At 45.7% G+C, this 27,328-nt stretch overlaps 1 protein-coding gene across 10 annotated transcripts in view; it reads right to left on the bottom strand.

Moving 5' to 3' along the window:
* LMO7 (LIM domain 7) overlaps positions 1–27,328 on the bottom strand; it is a 311,711-nt gene that overhangs the window by 169,337 nt on the left and 115,046 nt on the right. For all 10 annotated transcript variants that reach the window (XM_063952955.1, XM_063952957.1, XM_063952951.1 and 7 more), the window contains exon 4: positions 24,500–24,569. In XM_063952955.1, the coding sequence (XP_063809025.1) occupies positions 24,500–24,569 (70 nt within the window). The remainder of the gene's footprint in view (positions 1–24,499; positions 24,570–27,328) is intronic.

The following is a 27,328-nucleotide window of genomic DNA, read 5'->3' as shown; positions in this document are numbered from 1 at the left end:
TTTAAAAACGACAGGGGCGTGCAAGAGATGCTGCCGGTGGCCTGAAGAATTGCGGGCCACTTTTGGCATTCAGCCACCGCGTGCCGAAGACTGGAGCACCAGCAAACACTCCTGAACCTGCCCTGCCATCATCTGAAGCAAGAGGTGGTAACGAGGTGGAATTCAACCCTCTATATGCTTCAGAGGATGGAGGAGCAGTAAAAGGCTATTCAAGCCTATACAGCTACCTACGATATAGGCAAAGGAGGGGGAATGCACCTGACTCAAGTGCAGTGAAGAATGATTTCAACGTTGTTCAAGGTTCTGCAACCCTTTGAATTTGCCACACGTGAAGTCAGTTCAGACACTGCCAGCCTGAGTCAGGTCATTCCCCTCATCAGGCTTTTGCAGAAGCAGCTGGAGAGATTGAAGGAGGAGCTAAAACAGAGCGATTCCGCTAGGCATGTGGGACTTGTGGATGGAGCCCTTCATTCGCTTAACCAGGATTCACGGGTGGTCAATCTGTTGAAATCAGAGCACTACATTTTGGCCACCGTGCTCGATCCTAGGTTTAAAGCCTATGTTGGATCTCTCTTTCTGGCAGACACAAGTCTGCAGAGGTGCAAAGACCTGCTGGTGAGACACTTGTCAAGTCAAGCGGAATGTGACCCGTCAACAGCTCCTCCTTCACATTCTCCCGCAACTGGGGCTGCGAGGAAAAGGCTAAGAATTCCGAGCCCACCCGCTGGCCGTCATGCAGGGCAGTCTGGAGCGAGTGCGGACATCTGGTCCGGACTGAAGGACCTGCCAACGATTACTGACACGTTGTCTACTGTCAACTGCATATGATTCTGTCACCATTGAAAGAATGGTGGAGGATTATATGAGTGACCGCATCCAAGTAGGCACGTCAGACAGTCCGTACGTATACTGGCAGGTAAAAGAGGCAATTTGGAGGCCCTTGCACAAACTTGCTTTATTTTACCTAAGTTGCCCCCCACCCCCCTCCAGTGTGTACTCCGAAAAAGTGTTTAGTGCAGCCGCTCACCTTGTCAGCAATCGGCGTACGAGGTTACTTCCAGAAAATGTGGAGAAGATGATGTTCATCAAAATGAATTATAATCAATTCCTCCGTGGAGACATTCACCAGCAACTGCCTCCAGAAAGTACACAGGGACCTGAGAAGGTGGATTCCAGTGGGGACGAATTAATAATACTCTGTGAGGAGGTGGATGTACACAGTGAAAGGGGTGATGAATCGGACGATGAGGAGGAGGTGGACATCTTGCCTCTGTAGAGCCAGTTTGTGCAAGGAGAGATTGATTGCTTCTTTTTTGGTGGGGGCCCAAATCAACCAGTCATTTCAGCCACAGTCGTGTGGCAGACCCTGCGGCTGAAATGATGGGTTTGTTAAAGTGTGCATGTCCTGTTTATACAACATAAGGGTGGATGGGAGGGCCCAAGGACAATTCCATCTTGCACCTCTTTTTTATTTTTTTATTTATCTCTGCATCATGTGATGTTTGGGGCTATTTTTTTTTTTAAGTGCCATCCTGTCTGACACTGCAGTGCCACTCCTAGATGGGCCAGGTGTTTGTGCCACCCACTTGGGTCACTTAGCTTAGTCATCCAGCGACCTTGGTGCAAATTTTAAGACTAAAAATAATATTGTGAGGTGTTCAGAATAGACTGGAAAAGAGTGTAAATTATGGTTATTGAGGTTAATAATACTATGGGATCAAAATGACCCCCAAATTCTATGATTTAAGCTGTTTTTGAGGGTTTTTTTTTTTTTGTTAAAAACACCCGAATCCAAAACACACCCGAATCCGACAAAAATTTCAGGGAGGTTTTGCCAAAACGCGTCCGAATCCAAAACACGGCCGCGGAACCGAATCCAAAACCAAAACCAGAAAAATTTCCGGTGCACATCTCTAATTTAAACTTTAGGGAGCAGCTAACGTGCACACACCGGTGAATAGCATATAATGGCGAACAATCACTCCTATGTTTGGTGCAGGAGGTGGAGTAATAGTCACAGATGGTGCTCATTACACACAATTTGGTTCCTGTCTTTAGTAATGAACCTGATCAAATTCATTAGAATACTTTACTATGAATGTAAGATTTCTAAATTTACCAAGTTCTTTATTTCAACTAAAAATGAAGATTCTCTAACATTATGGGAGTTCCCTCTCTAGTTACTGCTCTTCAGTTAAGCTGTCAAGCTCGGGTTTTGTAGACATAGGCCAGGAACATATCAGAACGATGTGTATACCAGTCGATGGGGCAATGCAATGTAATTGCGCTGCCGTACACACTACATAAAATGCGGTTGCTACGCAATATATTGTTGCCAACCGCATTTAATATGCATAGCGTCATTCCCTGGGTCGTCCCATTGGGAGTGTCACACGCCTAACCCACAGGATCGGCCATACACACTATGCGATGTGTACTATCCGCGTCGGGACTATATATCTGATGACCTATCACAAAGTGTACCCTGAGTTACTGCTATATAGACTTTGTACACTTTACCCACCAAAATTTGTAGATTTTTCCAGCCACAACCTGCTTTTTTTGAGTGCACATGTATGTCTTTTTGCTTGCTCAAGTCTGACTTGGGACCGCGTGTGACCATGGAGCCAAGGCAGAGGCTGAAGTGGGCACGCAGATGTAGCAAAGGGGTGTGCAGATACACGTAAGACACAGTAAGGGTTGTATGATAGGGTATTGAGGCAAGGGCATGTATTGTGAGGGGAGCAGAAGCTGTATTGTACAGATTTGTCTATGGCACCTTGAAACCTTGCAACGGCCCTGCTGCTACCCTACCAAATACTCTCCCCTTTCTCTCAGATTAATATTGTTCACATCTTCCACTAAATGTCACAACACCCATACTCTCGTTCCACCTGCTTTGTACTTTTCTTTCAGGCACATTTTACAGTGGTCCATTGGTCTCACGGGGATTCCTTGTTTGTTTTTAATTATCCCGTTCTTATGTACTGCTTAGCTGGTGGCAGGCAGTGGTGGAAGATTGTTCAGCAACTGAGGGATAGTAGTAATAATAAGTATAAGCGGGTTAGTTATGGGGATTTTGCTTTATTATGAAGGTGAAGAGGTTAATGTACAGTAAAGTAGGGTGACAGGCTTTATAGGAGACTGTGGGAGGTTATTAAGGTGTTAAAAGCTACAGGTACAAAAGGATTTAATGTCATGGAGGCTAATTAATAATGGGGATCATGGCGTTAATTATAAAGGGGTTAATTATGTTGAATAGGTCAATACTGAATGAGTCAATGATTTTGCAGGAGTTCATTAACGATACCGTATGGAGCACAAAAATATGCTCACTATACTATCAGCACTGAGATGTGTAGTATGGCCGTCACTGGGGCGCTGACTTTATTACATATAGATTTAAAATGTCTACTATTGTGACAACTTCATCTACAACTGTGTGTTGCGCGGGTCTTTCCTACCAGCAATGTGGCTACAGTTAATGGTATGTAACCCTGCCTACTTTTCTGCTTACCCCGTATACAACGGATCTTGTCACACCTATGTGAAGCCACTTTCATTTTTTTTTCCAGGGACACCAACTTCCCATTCCACCCCTGGCATTCTCCCTAGCTGCCACTACTACTTATATTACTCATAAGTATTCCTTATTATACTAGCTTTTATATTCAAAAGCCATTTGCATTCCACCACCAATGACACTGGTATCTCCCATACCTATTAATGGATGAATTTAACACACACTGGGCTAGATGCATCATAGCTTTGAGAGTGATAAAATGGAGAGAGAAAAAGTAACAGCCAAAAAGCTTCTAACTGCCATGTCACAGGCCCTGTTTGAAAAATGACAGTTAAGAGCTCATTGGCTGGTCATTTGATCAGATACATATACAAGACTCAAAGACATTGGTAGATCTTTGTTTTACAATCAAAGAAACCTATAAAATCATCTGTAGTATCACTCCCCACATGCTACAAAATAGACCACATGCACATATGCATAAGGAGATTTGTGTACACAGGATACCTGGAGGAAAAGTGCAGACTAACACAGGCTAAGCACAGTAAGGACATGCTCAAATAGGAGCAGACTGATGCAGACTGGCAGAGCTACACATACTACTGTCAAAGCGGGTTCAGTATGAATTACCGTCAGCCGGGATGCCGGCCGCCAGTATACAGACAGCAGAATCCCGGCCACCAGTATGCCTTGCAGGTTCGCTGCGCTCGCCACAGGTTATATTCTCCCACTATGGGTGTCGTAGATACCTACAGAGGGAGAATAGCCTGTGGCACTGGTATTCCAGCAGCGGGATTTCACTGCTAGTTGGGATGCCAGCATCGGCATTGCGACAGTCGGGATACTGACTAGCAGTATTTTAAAAGCTTCCCGTCCAAGCCTCATCATTTGCAGGTGTCTGAGGTGCACTTACACAAAGATGATGATTACCAGCACTAGTGCACCATCTATGACATAAAGTGCTTTTCCTTATTGTTAATCCGTTAATTATGTTTGTATTGTTTTAACACAGGAAAACAAAAACAAAATGCAGCTGCACACTCTATAGTACTAAACACAGCAAACCAGAATGATAACATCACTCTGCAATCTAAGAGCAAAACTGTGCTTAAAATAATTTTTGGCCAAAAATATATGGGTCCACCAACCGCGACCAGGTAACCTCAGGTTATGAGGTCACCTGGTTGCAGTTGTCTAGCCCATATATTTTTGCCAAAAAAGTAGGCTAAGCACCTCAAGTCTGCTCTATGCTAGATTGCAGATTTTATTTTAATCATTCTGATTAGCAGCGCTTAGTACTACAGAGTGTGCATCTGCATTTTCTTTTTTGTGTGTGGAACTACAAGTTTCCGCCTGATAGCACCTTATTATGTTTGGAATTAGGTTGTGCAGTCCAAGGTCGCCCACCCTTCCTCCCATATACTCATGTTTTAGCAATTTCCTTTGTACACAACACGGAAAGTGGCATCTAATGTATTAGACATGTTTTAATAAAGTCTAAACCATGAATGCGTATTTCACAAACATAATGATAGGTAGAAAATATGGGTATGTGTGTATGTAAGATATGCCACTGGTGACCAGCTACACGCATCTTGCCATAGTTGCAACTTATCACAAATTTCTGTAATTGCAGCTTTTTTAATGAATGCCTTTTACACTTGTGAATTGGGGCACTTTTGCAGCAAATTCCCCATCAGCCCCATTGTGTCCAAAATATTTAACACTTCAGTAAGGTTGCCTTAATTCTAGTAGAGTCAGTACTCCAAAGTTTTTGTATATTACTAAAAAAATATTATTGTGTAAGAGTATTTGTACAAGAAAGCCCAACTGACTTGCAAGGAGAAAGCCGCCGCAAAGGGTCATTATTGGCATATATTGGTAAATGACTGCAATGTTAAAAGCAAATACAACACGCCCTTTTCTTTGAAAAAGTAATAAAAAGTGAAAAAGGTGAAAGGAGAAATGATAGTTAAACAAAACATTTTTAACTATTCATAAAACACCAACATATTACATACAAGTATAATGTGGTAAAACATAATGAGGCAATTAATTTATAAGCTTGATGAACATTACCTCAAACAAAAAAGAAACAGCACCCTTAGAAGACATTAAGATGTTTGTGTAAACATTTTTAAAAGCCAACATATTACCACTTCACAAAACATACAAACTTTTACAACATGGGATCAAGCTAGCTTGTAAACCAAAGGAATGTTATTACTATGTAAGATAGACCAGTGGAAATATGCATTTGCTCAAATTGTACTATTTACAGTCAGCGTTTACCTTTGTACTTATTATATTGCTTAATTACTTCTCTGCTTTAACACAGTCACTAAAAAACATGTTGTAGGTTTCAGTGGGTTGAGTGTCACTGGAATGTTTATTGTGCATTTTAATACAAACATGGCCCAATATAACAATGCTAAACAAATCAGTACATGTAGACCACCAATAATCCGGCACCTTAGGTTCTAGCACTGTGCCGGATTATTGGTGGTATGGTTGAAAGTCGAATTCTATCCAGCGTGTCCCCCACAGTCTAATTCCAGCCACGCAGACCGACTTCCCGTCCGCAGTGATACTCCCTGCTGCAGCCTGACTACCCACCAGCAGTCAGACTCCTCCACCCGCAGCTTAACTAAAGGGCCCTACACATATAAAGATCCGCCGCCGAGCTGCCCAACGGCTGATACAGGGGGGGGGGGGGGGGCAGTGACGGGGGGAGTGAAGTTTCTTCACTCCCCCCGTCACCAGGCTCCATTGAAGTGCAGGCAAATATGGACAAGATCGTCCATATTGGCCTGCATGTACAGCCGACGGGGCACCAGCGATGAACTAGCACGGGGAAGCGCATCGTTCATCGCTGGCGACTCCACACTCACAGATATGAACGTTATCTCGTTCAATAATGAACGAGATCGTTCATATCTTTGAGGAATACCGGCCAGTGTGTAGGGCCTTATAAGACTCCCGCTGTCTAATTCCCATCCGCAGCCAAACTTCCCCCGTCACCTGGTGTGACTGGATTAAAAAAGGTGCTGGATAATCGGTGGTGTACCTGCACTTATAAATTCTCTCTTTCAAAAGAGGTTACCTTACAGAAAACAAAACAATACCACCATATGTATAATAGAGAAATGTATTTTTTTTTAAAATAGTTTACTTCCATAGATGCCATTTCCAACCATGTTGGAGGCATGAATGCTTAAGACAGTGGTTCCCAAACTTTTTTAGTCCAAGGCACCCTTTGGGTCTTCCTGACTTTTTCAAGGCCCCCTTAAGCCAAAATAATTACCGAACTGTCCCTTTTCTTAAAGTAGTTGGGTCAAACCAATGTTATCAGTATTTAGATGAGGAAAAAATTTATAATCTATTCTATCTCTCTATCTGTCTGTCTATATATATTCTGTCTGTCTGCCGTAATGTGCAAAAAAGGGGACGCTGTCTGCCGTAATGTGTAAAAAAGGGGGAAGCTGTCTGCCGTAATGTATAAAAAGGGGACGCTCTCTGCCCTAATGTGTAAAAAGGGGAATCTGTCCGCCGTAATGTGTAAAAGGGGCTCTACCTGGTGTAATTGCATTGCCCCTGTTTTACATTGTGTGGGGCTCAGATGCGGTTTCCTGCACACAGCGCTAAAATGTCTAGTTACGGCACTGTTGCTAGGTATCCATTTCCCTGGCCCTGAGCAAATTCCCCTCACCAGATCCTCTCCAGGGGTGAGGGGGTGGACTTGGATGGGATGGGGGGAGGGGGGTAAAGCATTTTGCACACACTGCACCCATTTATTCGATACTTACCTTTTCGGCGTCCATTGGTGTTCGTGTGGGCCCCCTCCTCTCCCGTAGCCGCCACCGCCGCTGCTAGCGCACTGAGCACTAGAGATTCTGGCACAGTGCCAGAGTCCACAGTGCATGCACAAGACTCCGAAAAAATGGTGCTGCGCCTATTTTTTCGGCGTCCTGCGCATGAACTGTAGAGTCTCTAGTGCTCAGAGGGCTATCAGCAGCGCTGCTAACTATGGGAGATATAAGTCACTTATAGCAGGCACCCCCCTCCTATAGATTTCCCTATGCAGCATCTCACATACAGTATCACATATTAATATTAATATTTTACTCACTTTCTCAGCCAGCTCCTCTGTCACAGCGGCCAGGACTTCAATCAGCCGTCAGGACCCTTGCCCAGCGCACTCCTCGGTCACTCCAGGGCACTTCTCGGCCACTTCAGCGCACTTCTCGGTCACTCCAAGGCACTCCTCGGCCACTTCAGCGCACTCCTCGGTTACTCCAGGGCACTCCTCGGCCACTTCAACGCACTCCTCGGTCACTCCAGGGCACTCCTCGGCCACTTCAGCGCACTCCTCGGTCACTCCAGGGCACTCCTCGGCCACTTCAGCGCACTCCTCGGTCACTCCAGGGCACTCCTCGGCCACTTCAGCGCACTTCTCGGTCACTCCAGGGTACTCCTCGGCCACTTCAGCAAACTCCTCGGTCACTCCAGGGCACTCCTCGGTCACTCCAGGGCACTCCTCGGCCACTTCAGCGCACTCCTCGGCCACTTCAGCGCACTCCTCGGCCACTCCAGGGCACTCCTCGGCCACTCCAGGGCACTCCTCGGCCACTCCAGGGCACTTCTCGGTCACTCCAGGGCACTCCTCGGCCACTTCAGCGCACTCCTCGGTCACTCCAGGGCACTCCTCGGCCACTTCAGCGCACTCCTCGGCCACTGCAACCTGCTTACACCTGCACCCCCTGCCGGCTGATTCCAGTCACAGGTTCCCCAAAGCACCCGGTCACAACCTGCACAATAACACCTCCCCTCCCCACAGGGTGACTCCCCCAGCACCTGAGCTGGCTAACTTTGGGCACAGCCACAGCACATCCCGCACAAACACCCCCCCCCCCTCCCCTCTGCGCTGGCTAACTCCACACTGGCCAGCCGCAGCTCTCCTCTTCCTCCCTCCCCCGCCGGCTAACTCCACACTGCCCAGCTGCAAGCCACTCCACACTGCCCAGCTGCAGCTTGCCGCCTGCACTCTCTCCCTGCCTCTGCGCCCTCCCTTCCCCTCCGGGCGCCGGCTCTGTGCACACTGTGGTAATCAGCCTGCACTCTCTCCCTCCGGCTCGCCCCCCGGACCCTAACTGTGCGCACTGTATATCAGCTGCTGCCGCCAGCACCCGCTAGCCCCGGCGCCGGCTAACTGAGCGGACTACTGTGACACTGATCCTGCCTCCTCCTGCTGCCCGCACTCCCCTCCCGAAGCCACATGCGGACACATTCCGCACAGTACAGCACGTCCCGGCGCCGGCCACACTGGCTTGCCTCTCCTGTTGCCAGCACTCCCCTTCCGTAGCGACAGGCGGAAGTGTAAAAAAAAAAAAAAAAAAAAAAGCGGACAATCGGCTGCTAGGCTGCGGCACCCCTGTCACAGCGCCGCGGCACCCCAGGGAGCCGCGGCGCAGTGTTTGGGAACCACTGGCTTAAGAACATAGGTTCTCAAACTCTGAACTCAAGACCCCAAGTAGTTCACTTTTTCCAAGTCACCTACTGTAGCAGGTGCACAGCTGTATTCACTACTCACACCCCTCTCAGACTAGAAGCAACTCGGGATTTTGCTTAATGTGAAAGCAAACAACCCAAGACTTTAGCCTTGAAAAGTGATAAATTGCACGGTGTCAAGAAGCAGCTAACCAGCTCCTAACTGCGATGTTACAGGCTGGGTTTGAAAAATGACAGTTAGGAGGTGGTTGGTTGGTAATTTATCACTGTGCAATTTATCACTTTTCAAGGCATCTGGCCCTAAGGCCCATGTTCCCGACCCTGAACTTTACTAGGGTGGGGGCTGGGAAATGCCAGCTGCTGAAAGTGGCATCACAGACATTTTAAATTATCCACAGGTGGTGCTAATCTTTTTTACTTGTGATTCTGTGGAGTGACCTGGAAAACATGAACTGTTTGGGTTCCTGAGAACAGAGGGGCAGATGTATTAACCTGGAGAAGGCATAAGGAAGTGATAAATCAGTGATATGTGCAAGGTGATAAAGGCACCAGCCAATCAGCTCCAATATGTAAATTAACAGTTAGGATCTGATTGGCTGGTGCCTTTATCACCTTACACATATCACTTGTTTATCACTTCCTTATGCCTTCTCCAGGTTAATACATCTGCCCCACAGTTTGAGAACCTATACTTTAGATATCACTCAAAAACAGACAAGACCTAAACGCCCCTCTCTATCCACACCAAGCAGTAACTTAACGATGGAACTTATGGTCCAGTCACTTCTAGTAATCTTATCTTTTGCTTAGACAAACCGTACACATTTCTCAAAGTAAGTAATGATGGAATTGGAATTATAATCTGTACAGCAATACATTCATTATGAACAAACATCTCATAACATGGAACTACTCCTACGATACAGGTACAGAGTATCAAAGTGACATACAGTGCTATAGTTTGTACTATTTCTGTCTAGAGGGGAATCCTCTTCTCCCTCACACATGAAACCAGCCTGCCAGTGACATAGGTTAACTATATGCGGTAAAACCACAAAGACACAGTCAGAGCTTTACACAAGAAATCTGCATTTTATAGTGACAGGTTAAATTACAATCAAAATCCTACTGACTTTTACAAAGGATCTTGGAATTTATTATTGTTGCAGCAATATGCAATCTCCTAGCAACACATCTAGATAAACACGTATACATATATAGAGTGTTATGCAATCCCCAGGGCTCATAGCAAACCATATTAGGGAAAAGATATGACAGTTATGTTGCATGGGTAATACACACCCACTGTAGCTATGTTGATGATGTTCTGCCTAGCCTTTTTCTTGCCACGCCAGTCCTATCTACCATTATGCGAGTGATTTACTATACATGATCAAACATATACAGCTTATGGGCATGGAAAAACAAAAGCCGGGTACACTCATTTCTAAATCAGAAATCACAAATTGTGACTGACATATGCTAATACCACACAAACGTCACACACATTGAAATCATTCCAACTGCATGATGAATAATGTAATGTGTTAAACAGTGGTAAGCGTCTCATTTGCTGTACATGAAATAAACTTTAAGCTCAGGTCTTGAGTGAATGGACGGATAAAAGCCCATGGCTTGAGCAATAGGCAGACGTTTTTTTCCCCACTGCACAATATTGCTTGGGAGGACAATCTATAAAGTAAGTAAGCCTTTGTGTGGCCTGTAAACTAGCAGACTATATTGAATGCAGTTGTTTAAGTGTGATCCATATCGTGAATATCCAAAATAAATAAAACAGGACTTCATATGAATCAACTTGGATGGCAAAATGCTAAGCGAGCAGATACTTATCTTCAATACAAAAGGCAGATTTAAGCTACAGTACATTTTGGCACAAATAGAAATAAAGGAGACTTTTGGGTGTCACATTTCCCTTTGAAAATAAAAAAAAGCCACAGAACACTAACTTTACCTCAAGCATAATTCTAGAACAACACCTGGCCACCTATCAAGACTGACGAGATAAAAAGAACAATCTGGATTTCTTTTTCTTTGCTGATTGTGGTTGGCACAATCTAGTAACTGTGCATGTCCTAATACTGAAAGGGTTCCCTCTGGTTAACAGACTGTTTGCCAACATCCTTTATGTAGCAAACTTGGCTTCTTCCACAAACAAATCTTGTAAAATCATGGAGGGATGAGAATTGGCATCCATCATGGTTTTCTCTCTTTTTTTCAGGGAACAACATTTTCATCTTTCCTTTATTGCCTAATTCAACTACCTGTTTGCAAACAGGAAGAGGGAAGGCCATTAAAATACAATATTACAATAGTCTTTGGTTCTAATTGCTAAATCTGTTAGGAATGCGGTTACGATGCCTGCGGCGGAATGCCAACAGCAGTCAGAAAGCCGATGCCCGAATCCTGACAGGGTCAGGAGACAGACGCCGGACACCCGACAGCTAGCATCCCAACTTTAAGTATAGTGGATGGGATAGGGTTAGAGTGGGGGAAAGGGAGTTAGGTCTGGTGGCACCCAGGGTTAGGCTGTGGGGCAGGGGGGGAGGTTAGGGTTAGGCTGCGATGAGAGGGTTAGGGGGAGAGGGGAGAAACATCTTCCCTTCCCTCTGTCTGTATTTACACTATCGGGAAGCAGGAGTCTGTATTCTGGCCGCCAGCATCTCGTCAGCTGGGATATCATAATGACTCCATCTGTAAGATATCCAGTTTCTACAACTGTGGAAACTCAAAAGAAAATGCATTTGCTAATTAGATCTTAAGCTGGGTACACAAAAGACTATGTGCAATTTCCCTTGAAAGCCTTGGCAAACATTACAGTGCATACACACTGCAATCGTGAAAAAGATCTAAACATATATTGTCATTGATCATTGACGATATACCCAGTTTGAGCAACACGTAGGGTCAACCTGAAGACGCGACAGATGATGCCGTGGGAGCACGCATAGTGTGTACACACTGGATGATGTGAACAATTTGTCTTTCCAATGAATCGGAATTATGCAAATCATTAAAAATATTGTCTAATGGGCACTACACACCCGGCGATGTGACACAGAGGTGTCAGACGGCCTGTACAGCCAACGTGCGACCTGACGGCGGGTGGGTGGAGGGGGTGGCAGGAGTGAAGTTTCTTCACTCCTCCCGTCACCCGGCTCCATAGCAGTGCATGCTAATATGCCCAAAATTGTCCATATTGGCATGCATGTATAAAAGACCTGGCACCAACGATGAACGAGCGCGGGGTCGTGCAACGTTCATCATTGGTGCCTACACACTGAATGATAAGAACGAGTTCTCGTTCATTAATGAACAAGAACGTTCATATCGTTCAGTTAGATCTTTAAGTGTGTAGGGCCTATAAGGTGTACGCAGCTTTACCCTACTTCCACCTCTGAAGAAAGAAAGTGTATGAAGATAAAGTACCATCCAACCAGCTAATGACAGTAATTTTCATACAAAGCCTGTGACATGACCATTAGCAGCTAATTGGCTGGTACTTTATCTCTCTCCAAGGCTTAGTACATAGACTCCTTAATATCCACTGTGGTCCACATTCATACTATTCAAATTAGAATGCAAGATCACTCACGAGCAGGTCCCTCTAGACCAGAGGTTCTCAAACTCGGTCCTCGGGAGCCCACACAGTGCATGTTTTGCAGGTCTCCTCACAGAAACGCAAGTGAAATAATTAGCTCCACCTGTGGACCTTTTAAAATGTGTCAGTGAGTGATTAATACACCTGTGCACCTACTGGGTTACCTGCAAAACATGCACTGTGTGGGCTCCCGAGGACCGAGTTTGAGAACTACTGCTCTAGACCCTTTGTTATGTCTACATAGTTTTGTCTATCTTGCAATCCCCTGTGTTATGTATGTCCTGTTTTTACCACTGTCCAACACTGAAGAGCACCGTGGCACTTCTAAAACGCGCATAATAATACAAGACTATTGCCATCCCAACATTCCCCTCTACTACTGCTATGAGGTCATCTGAAATTCACCCCAGGACCGTCATAAGTATGTACTTTAGGATACAACTTAAAGACAACCCTGTTTTCTCTACAGAACACTACATAGCACTCTTCACTACTGCCATACAGAAAGATGGCTGTAAGTTATAAACACTGGCCCAAAACTTTTCCCTGCCAGACTAAGGGGTATAATGCAATTGCCGGCGAATCGCGGCAATTTTTCGCCCATTTTTTAATTCGACCGTCGAATTCCGGCAGGTGGGTGCCGAAATTCAACATATTCAATAAAAAACGGATTCGACAGTCCCGCTGTCAAAAAAACAGCCGATTTGACGGATTTTGATTAGATTTTACAAAATGTTAAAAAACGGGGAAAAACCCGGAAAAAAAATGCGTGGGGTCCCCCCTCCTAAGCATAACCAGCCTCGGGCTCTTCGAGCCGGTCCTGGTTCTAAAAATCCGGGGGAAAAACTGACAGGGTATCCCCCATATTTTTAAAACCAGCAACGGGCTCTGCGCCTGGTGCAAAAAATACGGGGGACAAAAAGAGTAGGGGTCCCCAGTATTTTTTACACCAGCATCGGGCTCCACTAGCTGGGTAGATAATGCCACAGCCGGGGGTCACTTTTATACAGCGCCCTGCGGCCGTGGCATTAAATACACAACTAGTCACCCCTGGCCGGGGTACCCTGGAGGAGTGGGGACCTCTTCAATCAAGGGGTCCCCCCCTCCAGCCACCCAAGGGCCAGGGGTGAAGCCCGAGGCTGTCCTCCCCATCCAAGGGCTGCGGATGGGGGGCTGATAGCCTTTTAAAAAATGAAAGAATATAGTTTTTTCCAGTAGTACTACAACTCCTAGCAAGCCTCCCCCGCAAGCTGGTACTTGGGGAACCACAAGTACCAGCATGCAGGAGAAAAACGGGCCCGCTGGTACCTGTAGTTCTACTGAAAAAAAAATACCCAAATAAAAAACAGGACACAGACACCGTGAAAGAAAAAGTTTATTTCATACATGCCGACACATACATACTTACCTATGTTGACCCGCCGACTGCCACGTCTCCAATGTCGCCGACGATCCGGGGTACCTGTGAATAAAATTATACTCACCTGATCCAGTGTCCTGGTCTTTTATTATATTCCACGTACTTGGCAAATAAAAAAAACGAACACCCGGACCAGGCGGACTGAAAGGGGTCCCATGTTTACACATGGGACCCCTTTCCCCGAATGCAGAGACCCCTCGTGACTCCTGTCACAGAAAGGTCCCTTCAGCCAATCATGAAGCGCCACTTCGTGGCACTCACCTGATTGGCTCTGCGCGTCTAAGCTCAGACGCGCACTGCACAGCCCCCTCCATTACTTTCAATGGTGGGAACTTTGCGGTCAGCGGTGAGGTCACCCGCGGTCAGCGGCTGACCGCGGGTAACCCCACCGCTGACCGCAAAGTTCCCACCATTGAAACTAATGGAGGGAGCTGTGCGATGCGCTGTCTGCCAGCTCAGATGCGCATACAGCCAATCAGGAGAGTGCCACGAAGTGGCGCTTCCTGATTGGCTGAAGGGACCTTTCTGTGACAGGAGTCACGAGGGGTCTCTGCATTCGGGGAAAGGGGTCCCATGTGTAAACATGGGACCCCTTTCAGTCCGCCTGGTCCGGGTGTTCGTTTTTTTTTTTGCCAAGTCTGTGGATTATAATAAAAGACCAGGACACTGGATCAGGTGAGTATAATTTTATTCACAGGTACACCGTGGATTCTACTTGGACAAGTGGACAGAGGTCGGCGTGTGAACATAGGTAAGTATGTGTGTGTTGACATGTGTGAAATAAAGTTTTACTAGTGCGTGTCCTGTTTTTATTAGGGTATTTTTTTTTCAGTAGAACTACAGGTACCAGCGGGCCCGTTTTTCTTCCGCATGCTGGTACTTGTGGTTCTCCAAGTACCAGCTTGCGGGGGAGGCTTGCTGGGACTTGTAGTACTACTGGAAAAAACAATATTCTTTCATTTTTCAAAAGGCTATCAGCCCCCCATCCGCAGCCCTTGGATGGGGGGAGACAGCCTCGGGCTTCACCCCTGGCCCTTGGGTGGCTGGGGGGGGGGGACCCCTTGATTGAAGGGGTCCCCACTCCTCCAGGGTACCCCGGCCAGGGGTGACTAGTTGGGTATTTAATGCCACGGCCGCAGGGCGCTGTATAAAAGTGACCCCCGGCTGTGGCATTATCTGTCCAGCTAGTGGAGCCCGGTGCTGGTGTAAAAAATACGGGGAACCCCTACGCTTTTTGTCCCCCGTATTTTTTGCACCAGCACCAGGCGCAGAGCCCGGTGCTGGTTTTAAAAATACGGGGGATCCCCTGTCAGTTTTTCCCCCGGATTTTTAGAACCAGGACCGGCTCGAAGAGCCCGAGGCTGGTTATGCTTAGGAGGGGGGACCCCACGCATTTTTTTTTCAGATTTTTACCATTCCATTAAAAAAGAAAAAAATTATAATATTTGTAAAAATATATAAATAATACTTGTGCCTCCAAAATAGACAAACCAAGTACCTAATCCCTTCTATTATAAATAGATATGCTATTACCAATAAAAAAAAAAACTAAAAAAAAAAACACATGTTTTAAACATTTTTTATTAGATTCCGCCAGCAAAGTGTGGCGGATTGAAAATGACGAATTTACTGTCTAAAAGCACTGTTGTCAAATTTACAATCTTCAATTGAATATACTTTTGTCGAATTGCCGCATTTGTACCATTGCAGAAATGTCGAATTTGTCAAATGTCGAATTTCAAAAAGTCGAATTTGGAAAGTCCGTTTTTTTGACGAAAAGTACTGAATTGCATTGTCAAATTTATTTTTTTTGCGAAAATGTCCCGTTTTTCGACATTTTCGGGAATTCAACCGCAATTGCATATACCCCTAAGACTTGCTAATTAGAAAATTAGCCCCATTTAAAGATCTATATCTGTAAAACAAGCACAATTATCCTCGGATCAAGCATTTGCACTTCTACATGACATACTGTAGCACCATCTTACGGAATGCTCCCTGATAAGGGAAACCACTCAGACTTGAAGGAAAAGTTATTCCAAATAAACAAAAATATGGAAATGGAGGGGAAGATCTGCTGCAAAATGTACTCAAAATTGCAAAATACAAAATTTGAGAGCTATGTAGCTACACTTTCTACTCCTATAAGATCGCAAATACACAATTCTTTAATCAATATGTCAAAGTCAGAAAAATATCATGCTACACGTTGCCATATATTCACCTCACGCGCTTGCCCGCTGCACATGCACTTTCTCTGGCGTGCGTGCACATATTCGCAGTTGCGTGACGGCGCCCCTACGGGCGTGCGCTTGAGCGCATGGTATGTGCATTTACGGTAGAGTTTGTGTGCGTCTAGCGAGCGACTCAATCGCTACTTAATAAATCCATATAGCAGGTTTTATAGGTAATGTTCCCCTTAATGATAACTGTAAGTTTGTTTAATGTGACTTGTTCACGGACTTGGGAATCCCTCTTTACGTGGTACAAAGGGTCTGATTAAGGTAGAACAGTGGTGTCTGGTACCTAACCGAAGAGTATTTTAATAGCAATAATCCGGTGCTGGTTAGGTAAAGATTAATCGCTCTGGCGTATAGTTATTGCCATTAGTAGTTTCTGGACATTTATTTATTGTCCATGTGTTGGAAATCCTGAGTTTCCCTCCCACCTGAGCAATTTGATATAGTCACAGCCCACCTGTTCAAACTAACCTATGACCTTTTGTTATGATGCGAGGAGACATTCCTGTGTCCAATGAACAATGAGATTATAGGTCCCTTTGTAGTGTACTGTATGCAGTGTATATAAGATCAGCCAGCCTGGGCAGCTCACTCTCTGACTCTCCACAAACGGTTTTCATATTGACTAACTTGGAGCTGGTACCAGAAGAAGCTGCGCAGCGATCGTTCCCAGTGTGTGTAAGTAATTCTTTGTAATCAATTTGTTCCCTGTTTGTATTGGCCATTCTCTCTCTCTCTCTCACTCTGTTATAGTATAAGATTGTGACGCTATTGTATATTTATGTCTAGATATTCTGTTAGAATGATATGTTAGCTTGTAGTGTGTGACTTGTAAACTGTGTACCCCTTTTGATATATCTAAAAGCTCGTTAGTAAAGGTGTTGGAACCTCAGCAGGGTGTCTGTGTCTCTCTAGCTAGTACAAAGGGTTTCTGAGTATCTCAATTGCTCAAACAACTTGCATACTCACAAAGGTTCAGTGTTAAATGCATTATAGTACCACGATATTAAGGTTTACAGTGTAAGCATATCTGTGTTTAAAGTTTATAAAGGTTACTGTCTGTGTGTATGCTCGCTGTGGGTATTCCGTACACCCAGCACAGCGTGTGTACTTAATTTGCGTACCACATGCAAGGTCTTCGTACGCAAATAGCGTACGGAGTGCGTAGCATGTGCACGTGGTTTAGCAGCCATTACGGCTACACGGTATTAGTATATAGCTAATGTTAAAAGGTAGATATCAGACTCTATCAAATACTTTATGGTATATGACTAGAACATTTGAAGGTGATCCATAGTATAAACAAATAATGCACATAGACATTAGTGGTATGTACCAATTGCAACTTTATTGTTTCATGTACAACTTGTACACACTTGTCTCCATTTTGTACAATGCTGATTGTATGATGTGTTGCTTCAATAAAAATATGTTTAAAAAAAACTAAAATTACAAAATTTGATTTGGAAGGCATTCTAAAACTCTGGCCATTTCTAAACCCATTGCCTTTTTTTGAAATGGCCTTGGAAAATGGATTCCCAGCAGAGTTCATCTGCTCCTTCTCTTCCAGGTGATATGTACTGTAAGTTACATAACAGTTGGATGACAAACCTATACCCAGTCTCATTAAAGTAACATACTTTCAGTACCAGAGAGGTCATCAAAAGCCTGCTCTTGTCTAGGCTGAAGTCCTTTTTCTCTATTCTTTTTCTGATCTATACTTCTACAAGTTTTTACCAGCTACAGCATGCTTAACTAGCTGGGTTACCTGACATTGCCCTAGTTAAAGAACGGATCTTGAAGTAAATCTGCAGCCTTCAGTTTTTTACATTGTCCCCACTTTTGATTTATTGTGTGTTCTAGCAACCAGAGACTTAAGAGGCTCAGGCGGGTCCAAGAGTGGTGAGCTAGCCTTGCACTGAGTGATTAGCTGCTTGTCTCTCTTGTGAGCTGCAGAATGTGCTTGCACTTCCTCTGAAGTCTCCTTACGTCTTGCCACTCTATTACTTCTGTGACCCAGACTGGATAATTTATTTGGCGGCATAGCTTCTCTGAAACTTAGTGTGTGCTTGTGCTTAAACAGCAAATGGTCCTAAAGAGGAGCCCTTTTTTTGAAGGCCGAGATGTGAAAAGAAGTAAACTTCGTTTGAATGTGGTATACTAAAGGGGAAAAGCTTTTAGAAGCAACGCACACGTCATTCACACCTGGATAACAATGCAAATTAGGAGTAAATGACAGTGCAGGCATGCATATTCTCTGTTTGGAATGGGGCATATCAGGAGTAGGGAGGCCAATCTAGGATCGGGATCGGCGGGATCCTGGGATTTAGGCCCAAAAACGTCCGGGATTCAATCCTGGGATTGGAAGCTCCAATCCGGGGGATTGAGGGATCAGCAGGCCCATTTTTATTTACCGAGTATAATTTGAGAATTTACTGTATTTTACTGAAAAACACCTGCTTTCAATCATTTATATGCATTTTTCAGAAAAAATAGGATTTAATACCTACTGGTAAATCCTTTTCTATGAGTCCGTAGAGAATGTTGGGCACTCTCAAAAGACCATGGGGTATAGACGGGATCCGCAGGAGACATGGGCACTTTAAGACTTTCAAAGGGGCGTGGCCTGGCTCCTCCCTCTATATCCCTCCCCAGACTCAGTTTGGAACTGTGCCTGGCGAGACGGACATTACGAGGAAAGGACTTAACAAACAAGGTGAGCCAATACCAGCTCACGCCATAAGCATACCGTATAACATGGCAGATAACTGAACACATGTCAACGGACATGGACTAAACCTCAGCAACAAGCTGAAGAAAAAAACCAAAAACACAACCTGTGTGTAACCAGAACTAAACTGCAGATACAGTACGCACTGTGACGGGCGCCCAACATCCTCTACGGACTTATAGAAAAGGATTTACCGGTAGGTATTTAAAATCCTATTTTCTATTTCGTCCTAGAGGATGTTGGGCACTCTCAAAAGACCATGGGGTTTATACCAAAGCTCAATAGCGGGCAGGAGAGTGCAGATTACTCAGCAGCACTGACTGACCAAATTTAAGGTCTTCATCGGCCAAGGTATCAAACTTGTAGAATTTAGCAAACGTGTTCGACCCCGACCAAGTAGCAGCTCGGCAAAGTTGCAATGCCGAGACACCCCGGGCAGCCGCCCAGGACGAACTCACCTTCCTAGTGGAATGGGCCTTCACTGATTTCGGCAACGGCAAGCCTGCCGTTGAATGAGCCTGCTGAATAGTCTGACATACCCAGTGGGCAATGATCTGCTTGGAAGCAGGAACCCCAATCTTATTGGGAGCATACAAAATAAAGAGACTCTGTTTTCCTCAATGGAGCCATCCTGGCTACATAAATCTTTAAAGCTCTGACCACATCCAGAGACTTATTCTCAGCCAAAGCGCCAGTAGCCACTGGCACCACAATAGGTTGGTTGATATGAAAAGAGGAAACTACCTTTGGCAGAAATTGTTGCCGAGTTCGCAACTCTGCTCTATCTTCATGGAAAATTAAGTAAGGGCTCATGTGAGACAAGGCCGCCAACTCCGACACCCGCCTTGCGGATGCCAACACCAACAAAATGACAACTTTCCAAGTGAGGAATTTTAACTCCACTTTACGCAAAGGTTCAAACCAATGTGACTGAAGGAACGATAATACGACATTAAGGTCCCAAGGTGCCACAGGGGGCACAAAAGGAGGTTGGATGTGCAACACCCCTTTCACAAAGGTCTGCACTTCAGGAAGTGAGGCCAATTGTTTCTGAAAGAAAATGGACAAGGCAGAAATCTGCACTTTAATGGAGCCTAATTTAAGGCCAGCATCCACTCCATTCTGTAGAAAATGGGGAAAACGTCCAAGGTCAAAATTCTCCACTGGAGCTCTCTTGGACTCGCACCAGGAAGTGTATTTCCTCCAAATACGGTGATAGTGCTTTGACGTCACAGCCTTCCTGGCAAGAATAAGAGTAGGTATGACTTCACTGGGTATACCCTTCCGGGCTAAAATCTGGCGTTCAACCGCCATGCCGTCAAACGTAGCCACTGTAAGTCTTGGTGGACGACGGCCCCTGCCGCAGCAGGTCCTCGCGAAGAGGAAGAGGCCAGGGATCGTCGACTAGTAACGTCTGAAGATCCGGGTACCACGTTCTCCTTGGCCAATCTGGGGCTACAAGGAGCGCTGGAATGTCTCAACACCTTTGGGATGAGAGGAAGCGGAGGGAAAATGTACACCGACGGAAACACCCAGGGTGTTGTCAGTGCATCCACTGCCTCCGCCTGAGGGTCCCTGGACCTGGAACAATAGCTCAGAAGTTTTCTGTTGAGGCGAGACGCCATCATGTCTATATGGGGAACCCCCCATTGAACTGTTATCAGTGTGAAGACCTCCTGGTGGAGGCTTTACTCTCCTGGATGAAGGTCGTGTCTGCTGAGGAAGTCTGCTTCCCAGTTGTCCACTCCCGGAATGAATATTGCTGACAGAGCGCTTGTATCTTTTTCCGCCCAACGAAGAATTTTCGTGGCTTCTGCCATTGCTGCTCTGCTTCTTGTGCCGCCTTGGGTGTTGATGTAAGCCACTGCGTGACAATGTCCGATTGGATCAGAACCGGCAGGTTCCGAAGATGATGTTCCGCTTGTAGGAGGCCGTGCTGTTGTAGCATTGACAGGGACAGTGCAATGTCCTGCAACAATTTGCCCTTGGACCTCGCCTTTATCAGGAGATCGTCCAAGTACGGGATAATTGTAACTCCTTGCTTGCGCAGGAGAACCATCATTTCTACCATTACTTTGGTGAAAATCCTCGGAGCCGTGGATAGACCAAACGGCAACGTCTGAAACTGGTAGTGCGTATCCTGGATAGCAAACCTCAGGAAACTTTGATGAGGAGGATAAATGGGGACATGAAGGTAGGCGTCCTTGATGTCCAATGAGACCATGAATTCCCCCTCCTCCAGACTGGAGATCACCGCTCTGAGAGACTCCATCTTGAATTTGAATTTCACCAGGAAGAAATTGAGGAGATTTCAGGTTGAGGATTGGTCTTACCGAGACATCCGGCTGCGGCACCACAAACAGGATTGAATAAAACCCCTGCCCCTGCTGCGCCAGGGGTACCGGGACCACAACCTGATTTTGACACAAGTTTTGTACTGCACTGCAGACCAGAGCCCTGTCCGGAAGTGAAGCTGGTAAGGCTGATCTGAAAAAACGGTGAGGGGGAACGTCTTGAAACTCCAGTTTGTACCCTTGAGACACAATACTCAATACCCAAGTGTCTAGACCCAAGCGAACCCAGACCTGACTGAAAAGCTTTAGGCGTTCCCCCACCGGTGCGGGCCCCTGTAAGGGAGACCTGGCGTCATGCGGAGGATTTGGCAGAAGCCGGGGAGGACTTCTGCTCCTGGGAACCCGAGGATGCGGGTACCCTCTTGCCTCTTCCTCTACCTCTGGTAGCCAGGAAGAAGTTTCCGCGGCCTCTTCTATACTTGTTGGGCCAAAATGACTGCATTTGATAATGTGGCGGTTTCTTCTGTTGCGTAGGAACAGAAGGTAAAAAGGTAGATTTACCCGCGGTAGCTGCTGATACTAAATCAGTAAGAGACTCCAATATTTCTCTTGGAATCAGCATCAGCATTCCACTGGTGAGTCCAGAGCGCTCGCCTAGCCGCAACGGACATAGCATTCGCCTTAGCACCTAGCAGGCCAGCATCCCTTGCAGCCTCTTTCAAGTATGCAGCTGCATCTCTGATATAACCAAGCGTTACCTGGATGTTATCTCTATCCAGAGTATCCCAATCAGAAGACAAAGTGTCCGCCCACTTTTCAATAGCACTACTGACCCACGCAGATGCAATAAGAGGCCTGAGCAGCGTCCCTGTAGTAGTGAAAATAGCCTTTAGGGTAGCCTCCTGCTTACGGTCCACCGGCTCCTTAAGGGCCGTTGATTGGGCTGCAGGGAGGGCTACCTGTTTTGACAAATGCGCCAGGGCTTTGTCTACTGTCGAGGGATTTTCCCACGTATCCCTATCAGACTCGGGAAAGGGGTATGCCACTCTGATTCTTTTAGGAATCAGAATTTTTTTTTATCAGGGCTGTTCCTAATGCTATCAAAGAGAGCGTTCAGCTTGAAACAAGGAGGAAAGGTAACCGAGCGCTTCTTTTCCTTGTAAATAAGGACCCTGGTTTCAGGTGTAATAGGGTCCTCATTAATATTCAAGCTATCTTTGACAGCAACAAGCATATACTGAATACTCTTAGCCAATTTAGGGTCCAACCTAGAATCAGCATAATCGACATCGGCCTCCGAGTCCGTGTCGGTATCCGTGTCAACTAACTGGTCAAAACTACGCTTGTGCGACCCCCACAGGGTCTTGCATTTGTAATAAAGCGTCCTCCACTGATCTTTTCCACACCTGGGATTGAGATTCAGACTGATCAAATTTTTGATTTAATGACGTGACACTAGCATGCAAGGCATTCAATGTAGTTAACCAATCTGCAGTCGGCGGTGCCGACAGGGCCACCCCCAAAACATTCGGTGTCCCTGATATATTATCCCCCGAAGAAGGATAATCTGCCTCAGACATGTCGACTACCAGAGACAGCACACACACCAAGTCTGTGAGGGCACACAAAGGGAAATAGCCAGCTCACACCCCAGCGCCAAATAAGCAGGTCTGACCACACTAATAAATGTCCCAGAGCTGCTGCGCTTTACTTATAATAAATAAATATGACCCCCCCTTCTGTTTTGAGCCCCCTGGTACTTGCTGCGGGTGAGGAAGGACCAGCGACTTCATTGAGGAGGAAAATGGCGCCAGTGAGCAGTGAGGAAGAAGCCCCACCCCCAACATGGCGCGCTTCGTCCCGCTTAATTTTATATATTTATCCTGGCGGGGGTATTGCGGACAGTGCCTGGGCACTGAATATCATTGCCAGCCAGTTTATAGAGGCAACAAGCTCCCCAGTGCGCCCCCCCCCCCCCCCCCCCACCAGGACGAAATAGAAAGCATAAAACTGCCATTTGACACAATTTAAGTACCCCAAATATTTTAATTATTGCCACTAATAGTCTTCTATATTGTTTTTCTATATTAGTTTGGCTTTTTTGGTGGTACAGACAGATTTCCCCATTCTCACGTAACTTCTTTGGTTTTGCCAGCAAGAATTATCGCACAAATCCTGTTTTTGTGATTTTACAATTGAATAGGTCAAACTGCGGGTGTATACCTGTGAAAAGCCGCTTTTCACTGCACTTTTCATGCGATAGCCTCGAAAAGTTTGATCACAGTGTTTTCACGGCTAACTGAACTTCCACCTAGTTGTTCAAACACACAGAAAGATTCACAAACCTATCTGCAGATACATTGGCCATCTGGTGTGCTGTACAGCAAATGCAATATATCTGTGAAAGACGTTGTTCACAGACATACAGTATTGCTTGCACACACATGCAGATCAGCAAAAGATATATTTGCCGATTAGTTGACTGGCCAATATATCTGCCAGTGTGTACCCAGCATTAAGGCGGGTACACACTAGGCGACGGGGAATTGCCAGCGATGGACAACTATATCATTGAACAATATAGCGTTTATTGATATAGTGCTACACACTGAACGTTATCGTTCAACGATAACATTTAGCGACGTCACCGCTGGCATTTGCGAACATGCAGCTCAGCCAGACATTGACAGGTTGAGCTGCACGTCAGCTCAATATTGGTGATCGCTGAACTGTGTGCGGGAGCGCGCTTCGTTCATCGGTTACCAACATTGCTCCCATATACAATGGACGATATAAGCCTAAAAATAAATGATAACGACATTTATGACGTTATCGTTTACTTTTGGCTAAAATCGCCTATTGTGTACCCCCATTTAGAATGAATGGCAGGATTGCATTATGCAACTGTTTGAGAAAGATAATTTTTAATGTTGTGTTCATCCCATGAGGAAATCAAATCAGGCACAAGTTGAACAGTAGGAATATATGCATTTTTATCGTACTACAATAGTTACAAATATACAGCAAACAAGAGTCCCATCACTTCCACAATGTAAGTAAAGTGCAGGCCTAAACCTGTGGAACAGCAGTTTGGAGAAGGCACAATAAAACACTGATTCACTAGATTAACCATACTTTTGGTGTAATTGTGGCATATTACTTACCAAACCAGCAATAGGTGTGGACAGGCGATTAATTTTTTTAATTATTCCAGGTTTGATCTTGTTAATTAAACTAAAAAAAAAAAGTAAATAAACAAACATCACACATTAATGAATAAATATATATTGTTAATGTTTAATATGCATTGCAGCTGTATGCCGCACTTTTGGATTTTTTGTTTGCAGCCCCATACAGCTGCATACAAAATCCGCAAGTCCAGGCTGAGATCAGGCTGCGTGGGGGGGTGAACTGGAGTACCACTGCCAGCATTTAAACGCTTCTGGAACAGCAACTCACCCCCTTGGCAGATAACTGGATTGAGTTCTTAATATGTTATCCATATGGCAGAGCGAAATAAACATGGTTGACAGTCAATAGGCTAGCTAGACACTAAATGATAGACCGTGAATAGGTCAATAGGGTCATTAGGTTTAAAAGGTCAACATCCAGATTGTCAAAAAAAAAATTCTTGACTTCCAGATTTCATGTAAGGCTACAGTAGGAGAGGGTTAGGGTTAGTCTAAAATACCACTTTTTTATGCCAACCATTTAACCCTGTTAATTTCTATGTCCCTGTTAACCATGCTGACCTATTCACAGTCAACAATCTGGTGTTGACCATGTTATGGTCGAGCGATCAATTCATACACCTTAAAATATGGTCATGTTCAAGATCAGAGTTTCCCAGACTCCTTTATTACAATCCAGGTTGTAAGGATATTCATGCTTCAGTACAGATAGTTAAAATAAGATTTTACTTACCGATAAATCTATTTCTCGTAGTCCGTAGTGGATGCTGGGGACTCCGTCAGGACCATGGGGATTAGCGGCTCCGCAGGAGACAGGGCACAAAACTAAAGCTTTAGGATCAGGTGGTGTGTACTGGCTCCTCCCCCCATGACCCTCCTCCAAGCCTCAGTTAGGATACTGTGCCCGGACGAGCGTACACAATAAGGAAGGATATTGAATCCCGGGTAATACTCATACCAGCCACACCAATCACACCGTATAACTTGTGATCTAAACCCAGTTAACAGTATGACAAACGTAGGAGCCTCTGAACAGACGGCTCACAACAATAACAACCCGATTTTTTTGTAACAATAATTATGTACAAGTATTGCAGACAATCCGCACTTGGGATGGGCGCCCAGCATCCACTACGGACTACGAGAAATAGATTTATCGGTAAGTAAAATCTTATTTTCTCTGACGTCCTAAGTGGATGCTGGGGACTCCGTCAGGACCATGGGGATTATACCAAAGCTCCCAAACGGGCGGGAGAGTGCGGATGACTCTGCAGCACCGAGTGAGAGAACTCCAGGTCCTCCTCAGCCAGGGTGTGCCCCTGACCAAGTAGCAGCTCGGCAAAGTTGTAAAGCCGAGACCCCTCGGGCAGTCGCCCAAGATGAGCCCACCTTCCTTGTGGAATGGGCATTTATATATTTTGGCTGTGGCAGTCCTGCCACAGAATGTGCAAGCTGAATTGTACTACACATTCAACTAGCAATCGTCTGCTTAGAAGCAAGAGCACCCAGTTTTTTGGGTGCATACAGGATAACAGCAAGTCAGTTTTCCTGACTCCAGCCGTCCTGGAAATCTATATTTTCAGGGCCCTGACAACATCTAGCAACTTGGAGTCCTCCAAGTCTCTAGTAGCCGCAGGTACCACAATAAGCTGGTTCAGATGAAACGCTGACACCACCTTAGGGAGAAACTGGGGACGAGTCCGCAGCTCTGCCCTGTCCGAATGGACAATCAGATATGGGCTTTTTGTGAGACAAAGCCGCCAATTCTGACACTCGCCTGGCCGAGGCCAGGGCCAACATCATGGTCACTTTCCATGTGAGATATTTCAAATCCACAGATTTGAGCGGTTTAAACCAACGTGATTTGAGGAATCCCAGGACTACGTTGAGATCCCACAGTGCCACTGGAGGCACAAAAGGGGGTTGTATATGCAGTACTCCCTTGTCAAATTTCTGGACTTCAGGAACTGAAGCCAATTCTTTCTGGAAGAAAATCAACAGGGCCGAAATTTTAACCTTAATGGACCCCAATTTGAGGCCCATAGACACTCCTGTTTGCAGGAAATGCAGGAATCGACCGAGTTGAAATTTCTTCGTGGGGCCTTCCTGGCCTCACACCACGCAACATATTTTCGCCACATGTGGTGATAATGTTGTGCGGTCACCTCCTTCCTGGCTTTGACCAGGGTAGGAATGACCTCTTCCGGAATGCCTTTTTTCCCTTAGGATCCGGCGTTCAACCGCCATGCCGTCAAACGCACCCGCGGTAAGTCTTGGAACAGACATGGTACTTGCTGAAGCAAGTCCCTTCTTATCGGCAGAGGCCCTGAGTCCTCTGTGAGCATCTCATGAAGTTCCGGGTACCAAGTCCTTCTTGGCCCATCCGGAGCCACGAGTATAGTTCTTACTCCTCTACGTCTTATAATTCTCAGTACCTTTGGTATGAGAAGCAGAGGAGGGAACACATACACCGACTGGTACACCCATGGTGTTACCAGAACGTCCACAGCTATTTCCTGAGGGTCTCTTGACCTGGCGCAATACCTGTCCAGTTTTTTGTTCAGGCGGGACGCCATCATGTCCACCTTTGGTCTTTCCCAACGGTGCACAATCATGTGGAAACAACTTCTCGATGAAGTCCCCACTCTCCCGGGTGGAGGTCGTGCTGAGGAAGTCTGCTTCCCAGTTGTCCACTCCCGGAATGAAAACTGCTGACAGTGCTATCACATGATTTTCCGCCCAGCGAAGAATCCTTGCAGTTTCTGCCATTGTCCTCCTGCTTCTTGTGCCGCCCTGTCTGTT

This window comes from Pseudophryne corroboree, chromosome 2, assembly GCF_028390025.1.
Source record: "Pseudophryne corroboree isolate aPseCor3 chromosome 2, aPseCor3.hap2, whole genome shotgun sequence".
Taxonomy (NCBI): Eukaryota; Metazoa; Chordata; class Amphibia; order Anura; family Myobatrachidae; genus Pseudophryne; species Pseudophryne corroboree.
This window is presented reverse-complemented; position numbering and strand designations above follow the sequence as displayed.